Source organism: Strongylocentrotus purpuratus, unplaced genomic scaffold (assembly GCF_000002235.5).
Source record: "Strongylocentrotus purpuratus isolate Spur 01 unplaced genomic scaffold, Spur_5.0 spur5_scaffold_19, whole genome shotgun sequence".
In the NCBI taxonomy this organism is placed as follows: Eukaryota; Metazoa; Echinodermata; class Echinoidea; order Camarodonta; family Strongylocentrotidae; genus Strongylocentrotus; species Strongylocentrotus purpuratus.
The window spans coordinates 17,974,095-17,982,820 of record NW_022145604.1 but is presented as its reverse complement, the minus strand read 5'-3'; the positions used below and the strand labels follow the sequence as shown (position 1 = coordinate 17,982,820).

Genomic DNA, 8,726 nt, shown 5'->3' with positions numbered 1-8,726 from the left:
AATAGTAGTATTATTAGTGGTACTATTAGTAATGATTTATTGGAAAATACATTTGCAGTCAACTGATGGAATTGCAGAATTTTATGTAGAGTAGAAAAAATGCAGATGGCAGCTTATCATACATAGCGAATGATGTCTTTCTTATGAGTTAAAGTATCAAATTAGAGTGGTAATGCATTTTGTTTCAATTGAACAAATCAGTTACGTATATGTAGGCTCATATAAATATAGTTCACAAAACAGTGAGGAGCAATTTGTATGAAAACATTACGCCATAGATGATTATCCCCATCATGAAATACTGTGTATATATTTATGTTAAAGATATTGAGATCAAAGTGCAAAGTACACCAGTATTACCAGTTTATGTTGAGTTCAATTCAATGAAGTATGGTTGTGGGCTGTTGAGAAATAATGCGGTTCTTTATTTCATCTGATCCCTAACATAATGTCTTTTGGCAAGACATTAATTTACATTTTCCACACTCCACCCAGGTGAGATAAATTGGTACCTGTTGTGAATTAATTCCTTGAAATGCTTAGTAGCGCTTAATAGCGCTTAGAAACTTTGGTGGAAAGCACTTTATGACCACCGTTTTATTATTATTATTTATATCCCTCATGTACAGTTGTTTGCATTGCGATTGTACAGAGCACGAAAAAGGTATAGATAAGTACTATCTACCTGAGATAGGTCTTTTTGTAAAGTAATTTTTTGCTGCTGCCCCACTTGCGCGACTTGCGCATTGAATAAGCATAGCAAAGTAGGTTACGCGAAATGTCAAAGTCGACGTCAATGTCAAATGAGTGCGCATCGACTGTATTACATGTATGCCTGTTGTGCTTTGTAAAATCTAGCTGAAGCTAAACTGTCTGCAAAATTGTTTTAATTATGTAAAATTCACTTTAAATAGACCTTATTGCCGATGTGGGATATAAAACAAATATTGATATTTGCTTAATATGCTAGAGCGCCATCATGGCAGCCATGCTAAAGCCAGTGAATATGTACTCCCTAAAAAAGGGATTTTAGACTGCTCTAGACTAGAAGGAGAGGTGTCATAGTTGAGTGGTTTAAGCTCTTGACGTGAAATGCAAAGGTCGTGGGTTCAATCCCAGACATGGCACTAATGTCTTTTGGCACTCCATACCTAGGAGAGAAATGGGGACCTGGTAGGATGATGAAAACCTTTGTTAGTAATTGCCATATGCCCTCACGGTGACCATATGGTAGGAATACTCCCCAGGGAGTGGAGATGGTGCACATTGTGCGTGAATGAATCCGAGGACCTGGTTAATAATATCTGTAAAGCGCTTAGAGAGGGTATTTTGTATTAAGCGCTATATAAATCCAGATTATTATTATGTGATATTGCTAACATATTTCTCAAATACAGATATTTCGTTTTGGGGCAAATATTAAAAGTTTGTATGAAATGAAATTGCTACCATCTCAAATTGGTAATTTGGTCAGTGGATTGTTACGTAATAATAATAAACCACTCTTATATAGCCATATCTTGAAATTTTCTACTGTATGAACCTGCTTAAGATGACTAGGTAATTTATTTCATAACTCTGCAGCTACCAGTTGATTTATTAATGTTTTGCAAAATGTATTATACTTTAAATTTGCATGAAATGTGATAAAAGCGACCAATCAACCAACATCGCTCGTCTCGTAGTCTTGTGTTGTTACTATTGGCTGTCACTGACTCCCTTGTATGATTTCACGATTCCTTTGCAAAACAAAGCCTGTTAATTTAATTTTCTCTTTTAATTTTAATTTGTATTGAAAAGAATCTACATGCTCAATAGACATACTGGTAGCAATAAAAGGGAATTTACAAGCTTGGTATGTTTTTTTTTTACTAGATTACTAGATTACCCCATATTTCACCACAAATATAGGTGTCTAATTTTGGTTTAAATACCAACTCCCAGCCCCTGTGGTCTTCTGTACCCTATACCATATTTTATTGTGTTGTTCAGTGTGTTTTCTACACCAAACTAACATTTCAGCCAAAATTTAGGTTCTGATAACATGCATAAAAACACTGGTGGGCCCTTAAAACATAAAACTTGTGCCCTGATATTCAAAAATCAGTCAGTGGCATAATTTTTAGCATTATATTTTACTTAAAAATAAAAACATAAAATTTGGGCACAGATTTAAAAGGTGAACACCATTTCCCTGTTCTAAGAATCGATTTTCAACCCTATCCCTCGATAGAGGGAAGTATGTTCCCCTTTATTTGAAGAATAAAAGTTTAAAAATGAAATGTAAATTTGCCTATTTAAAAAGCAATTCTTTTTCCAGACCTGCAGTTGGGCTATCATAAATAAAATGTGAGAATTAAATAAAATAAAACTAAACAAAAACAGAAACAAAACAAAATCACATCTGTAGACAGAAGGGCGTTTCTAACTTGAATAATTTATTTCCAATGTTTCGGAAACAACAGAAAAAAAAATGTGTAAATGAACAAATGGCAAACGGGCGGTAAATGAATGTTTACTAGATAACCATTTTTTTCCTTATGATTATACAACATTTAAATCTGTTAACCGGACATGTAACAGAATAAAAACCCAGAATTTGTTTATGTCTCAATGTACTCCTAAGGTTTCAACAAGAAATGAGTTTCTTATCCTTACAGGTCCAGGTTTACAGTGGATAGAACTCGATCTAGCTTACCAGGAAACAATAACTGTCGTTGTATGTACCATACTCCAAAGCGATGGTTTGTTGCTTTCATACATGTATGTCAACTATACCTGCAACAACCACCTCTGTGAATGAAACACACAGATCATAACCAGTTTAAAATTTACAAGAAAAATGATTTCAAAACGTTTTTTTGCAGTGGTATTCTGAATCTTGTTATAAACGATAACTTTACATCCTCTTACGCTGGTAGATGTGAGCTAACACAACAAACGTATGAATGGCTTCAGCCTTTAAAGGCATTCCAACTATATCACGGCTTCCCTCCAAATGTTCTTCTTCACGGATAACAGAACGCAATGGAATAATTCGACAGCAGCAGTTGGTTTTAGAAAATTAAATACACACTAAAACATACAGCCTTTGTGTTTTTGAATGATGGAATGTAGACCAGCCATTCAGTCGTGTATCAAAGACATTTACCCCATGCTACCCACAAAACTAGAATTTTGTAAGACACATTCCAGATTCAATCAATGAACATAATGGGTTATTGGCATATGACGACGATATCAATGTTTTCTGAGTAAAGAATTCTTCTGCTTACAAGCTTCAAAGCAAATATTCCACTGACCCGCACCAATGAAAGAGTGAATGGCTTTGAGCACTGACTGCGCGTGCCACATGGAAATATATATATATCTAACACCCGTGTTATTCACCATGCAGCAGTCAGTCGCTGATACTGCAATGTCATACGTCCTTCCATTGACGTGGGTCAGTCGGTGACCTGCTGACTTACTGTAGAGGTAGTGTGTATCTGTGTCGTTAAAGGGAAATCCAACCGCGCTAGCAAACTACTCTAGGAGCCAAGGAAAGCAGAAAAATAAGACGAGCAGACTGGCAAAAGTTTGAACGAAATCGGACAAAAACTAAGAAAGTTATGAATTTTTGACAGATGTAATCACTATAGAGGTATGGGCTCTTCAAATTGGCTGTATCAGTAATTCAAACTCTCACTGTTCTGCTTATCTTGTTTTCATGCTTTCATACAATTGAAGGGTTGGATTGCCCTTTAACTCAACATTCATAAGATGTAATTAAGGCATTATTTCACATCAACCAAATGCTCGTATACCATGTTATCATTTGGAATTCACAATCACTTAAAACAAAAAAACATGCTAGATCGATTCTATGAATGATGCGTGAAATAAATCAATTTCACGACGGCAATACACAAGAAGTCACAAGTGGAGGTTGCCCGACTGCATAAGAATGAAAAATTGTAAAATGGTGCAAATGTCAATTCTAAATCTACAAAAATGTACATTTGATTGGAGAGAGATAACAAAAATCCAAAATATTCCATTCGAAAAATTCCTCTTCCAAAATTTTCAATAACAAGTATATAGTAATTCCTTAAAGAGTATTTGAAAACTACTGTACAAGAATCTGGATGCATCAGCACAGCTGCATGCAGTCCACAAATGATTATGAATCCATTCCCCGAAAGAAAATCTTCATGAAAACTTTGAAATGCTCAAAAAAATATGCTATATAAGTATAATTTGACTTCTATTTGTACCGGCAATGAGGGTATGCAAAATGTTAAGACCATTGTGACGAGTGTTAAGGTGCAAAAGACAAACAGTACTACACAAATAAATTGCATGCATTGACTATTTTTTCTAGATTTACCCTACAGCTGATTGGTTGCCTATTTGAAGTTTCACTGTATATAAGCATATCATTCTGGGCATCGCTACATATTGATCCAGCCCAATTCCCTATAAGAATAGAAAGAGGCTCTTAAAATCACAACCTCACTCACAATCTACAGAGATATCTGGTTGGGAGAAGTCGTAAAAAGCACTAAAATAAACACTACGGAAAAAAACTTTATAGGTACGGTATATATTTCTACAGATAATGCAACCTTATGAACCATTCATACATATTGTGATTCTTAATATCTACCATGCATTTTAAACTACAGAGTACAGACTTATGTGATGTTTGATGTCTGTGTGAGTATAACATACAAGAAAGTCTGCTTTAACTCAACTCACAAACTCAATCAAGACTTCTTTAATACATTACATTGTGTTGGTTGTTAGTTAAGACTAAACATACGTGAGCACGACATGCCAATGTAACTGGTTCGCGCTACATCCCATTAAGCATGTCTGTAACATGTCTCATTCTGCTCTCTACTAATTACAAGTAAATACAACATTATTCAATCATTGACTAGGAAACATGACAAAAAGGAAAGAAAATAAATCACATAATATATAGATACTCCACTTGTGACTACTTGCGCAAGAAATTAATATCCATCCTACATCGTCTCGTCTGCGAGGTACAGCCGACTACTTGGGGGTCGGAGACCCGATCCTCAAATGAAATAAGGTCAAACAGAAATGTTCTGCTAATGTCCCCTGACTCTGTTGTCCGTTTGTAGGACTCGACTGCACAGACACAGAAACGATGTACACATGGCTTAGGAAGATGCAGCCAGATTGAATGCTGACATCACGTTTCTTTCGTATAGATCTACCCAAGAGTTGTGTATGACCGATGGGTGAAGAAATCAAGCCGGCAGACACTAAACACTGCCGATGTTGTTTTATACGATGGGCACTCTTGCCCTGACATAACCTTTTTTTTTTGCTTTTTCCATTTTTCTGTTGATTTTTTTTCTCTTCTTTTTTTAATAACTTTTGTGTTTCCCTTAGATGTTGAAAGGTTGTGGAAACAGTTTTAACTTGACTTATGGTGGCAGCGTACCTGGACAAAAATCACCATGACCTTTGACCCCTTCTGTACTGCCTTTACACGGTAACACTTTCTTATTCTGCTATTTATTAACAAAAACTTGGAGGGTAGAACAGACCCCACTCGTATCATCAAACAATTAGATACCAGCAAAGCAAAAACATTTGGCACCAAAAATATCATTATTTCCCTGCTTTTTAAATACTACATGGGTTGATTAAATTTCTTTTCTTTTTTAATAAAGGAGTTGTGCAGATCCTGATCAAACCCAACCCATGTGTCCATGAAAAGTGGGTAGGAGTTGACACGTCTATATTGGCTTTTTCAATTGGACCGTTTCATTCATATTTTTTTTCTATTTTTTTATATCAAAAGTAAAAAATAAAGTAAGAAATATAAACTCTTCTTTCTCTTTCTTTCTTTCTTTCTTATAACTTTGACTGGCCATAAAATATACAGTCATCTCAGAATTTCATCAATACATCTGAGAAACTCTGCAAGAATTTAGAAAAGTCAAGGAAAAAGGGAAAAAAATAAATAAACACACAATAAATCCCAACCCATGTTTGTATGTCTCTCAGCATCATTATCCTCGCTGAAAACAAAATGAAAATCCTTCTCTAACATTTAAAAAAACTAATTGGTTGCCGGAATGTTGTTTGCTTGTCGTCAATCAATATCTAGCAGATTGTTCTGAGTTCCCCCATCATCGGGAGGTCAAACTATTCGCCTTCTTTAGTTACAATTGTGTGTTTTGCTGCACAAGTCAAGGTTTGTTACATTAATGATTAAACTTGAAGACTATTTCTTGTTTCATGCAGAAGAGCCATCTCAATACCTCGCCCTACATTCAAGAAAACCCCTAATTACACTTTGAGGTACGGTTGTACAATAAGGCAATCATCTTTAGACACACCCAAGCAGCAAATTTGGAGTAAAAAAAAAATGTTCCACAACTCTTTTCATTTCACAGTCACTTCTCGATTGAAATTTTCCATATAAATGTAGGTTTTAACCCCTTTAAACTCTTCTGCATGAAATGTTTCTGGTCTACTGCCTAGAGGGATGTTTGGAAGAGAAAACTGAGGTAGGTCCAATATCAAATTCAGAAACAAGAAATGGCCTTCAAGAATCCACCCTTTTCTATTCATGTTTATAGACAAATATGAATGGGATTACAATTTCCATGATGCTTTCAAAAAACAATCTCATTACTCTTCATCAATCAAACTCAAAACCGACCACTTTAAATGGCCCCAAGTTGTAATGGTGAAAGCATCGTGGAAACTATGGTATCTTATCTTCTCGCGGAAAGGGTGGCAAAATTGAGAAGTAGACTTCAACTTACTATAATCCTGCCAAGACATTAACCAAAAAAAAATCCCAATCCCAAACCCAACCCCACCCATCCTACTAGGACAACGTTACATCTCTTTTACATTGTCCATGTTTCTTTTGGCAAATACTTCATAAGCTTTCAAAGTTCAAGATTGTGTGCTCTTGCACATGATCACAGTTAAATTGTCACAAACTGTGGTCATTTACTTTCACACACAAACTAACAAACACACATACACGCACACACACACTCTCTCTCTCTCTCTCTCTCTTTCTCATCGACACACTCTCACATATATATATACTCCTTCACACACTTGCCAAGATTTAACAATTCATCTTTTTTTTCTCTTTAATTCTATTTCTTTTGAAGTGTTTGTAAAATGGTTTAATTTCACTTCTTCTTTATCTTCTTTGCACTTTTTTTTTCTTCAAACAAATTCATTAACAATGCTTGGCAGTGCTTGAAATCTCTTTTTTTATGCTTCCCCTTACTACGTTAAAATTTCCGTTACTTAATTTTTAATTCCCTTGGTGATGTCATTCCAGTGGCTGCAACAGGATGTTGTTACTGTTGCTGCTGTTGTTGCTGCTGCTGTTGTGGCTGTTGCTGTTGGTTTGGTCCACCATGTTGGTTGTTTGGTCCACCACGATAGAAACGTCTGCCACCTGGTCTACCCTGGAAGTTTTGGCGTTGGACGTACTCTTGATGGGCTTGACGGATGCGTCTTTGAGCGGCCTACAGAACAATAAAACAATGTATAGCAATTAGAAACCAAGGCCTCTCTTGGTGCACGTTGAAATGGAGGAAAAGAAGAGGCATCATCAATTTTGATGAAAATTTATCATTTTATTTAGTGTTATAAAAACTGTTAGGAAAACGGAAAAAAATGAAATTTTGATTTCCAATCATAAATATCTTGATAATCAGATTGGCCATGGGCTAGTTTAAGTCATGGGATTCCTGGCTGACCTAAAGGTTTAAAATTATAATTGCAGCATTAGCTAAATCCAGAATCTGAGGCAATGTTACAGTCACTTCAAGAAATTATTTTTTTGCGATGGCATACCTGGTTAGCATAGAAGTGTCCCTCCAGCTTGACGACTACATCTCCACTGTTGTTTCCATTTTGGTTATTGCTTTCTGTTGGTGGTTCAGGGGTGCCGCTGCCCTCATCTCCAGCTCCGTCCCCCCTGCGACGTGGGACCTCAACACGAGCTCCGGTAACACGCTGTAGCTCCCTCACCTACAAAGAACATGGTCATAAGAATAAGATTAAGTTTGTTTATAGCGCATGCAACACTTTGAACATATAGCATCATCCAGGGAGGGACCCATTTCACAAAGCCTTTTTTTTCAATGACAAATGACAAAAATCAGTGACAAATCTGCAGATAACCAATCAGAAACAAGGATTCTACTAACTTGTAACAAAAACTGTAATTTGTCACTGATGACATGTTTTGTAAAAGGGTCCCTGATTTACAATAAACTTTAATACAAGGTAGGAACTAAAACTATTCTTTGAAGCATGGGTCCAGCCTGACCAACATTTGATAATTAAACAAAATGTGAGGAAGTTGTGAATTTGTGAAAGTTGTAATCACTATAGGTATGGGCTCTTCAAATTGGCTGAATTGGTAATGTCTCTGTGATGTAGTGGTGGACAAGAATATTGCTATCCATGATATATTTTGGGTAGTGTCCCAAGGGTGAAGGTGCCAAGGAGAAAAACAGAAATTAATGATATTTTTCTACATGACACATGGGAGAGTTATCCATGACTATGTCACAATCCACCGACCAAACTGCCAATGTAAGATTCGCATAGGCCTAATTATTTCATATTTCATATTTCAAACATTCATAACTTTCTTATTATTGCTCTGATTCATTTCAAACCTTCTACATTCTGTTATTCTTATTTTTTTGCTTCCA

At 35.9% G+C, this 8,726-nt stretch overlaps 1 protein-coding gene across 5 annotated transcripts in view; it reads right to left on the bottom strand.

Annotated features, from left to right (window-relative positions):
* Window positions 1–2,417: 2,417 nt before the first annotated feature.
* Window positions 2,418–8,726, bottom strand: part of LOC576835 (insulin-like growth factor 2 mRNA-binding protein 1) — a 40,731-nt gene continuing 34,422 nt past the window's right edge. For all 5 annotated transcript variants that reach the window (XM_030990475.1, XM_030990476.1, XM_030990477.1 and 2 more), the window contains 2 exons: window positions 7,858–8,034; window positions 2,418–7,526 (listed from right to left, as the gene is read on the bottom strand). In XM_030990475.1, coding sequence (XP_030846335.1) covers window positions 7,356–7,526; window positions 7,858–8,034 — 348 coding nt within the window. In that variant the 3' untranslated portion in view covers window positions 2,418–7,355. The remainder of the gene's footprint in view (window positions 7,527–7,857; window positions 8,035–8,726) is intronic.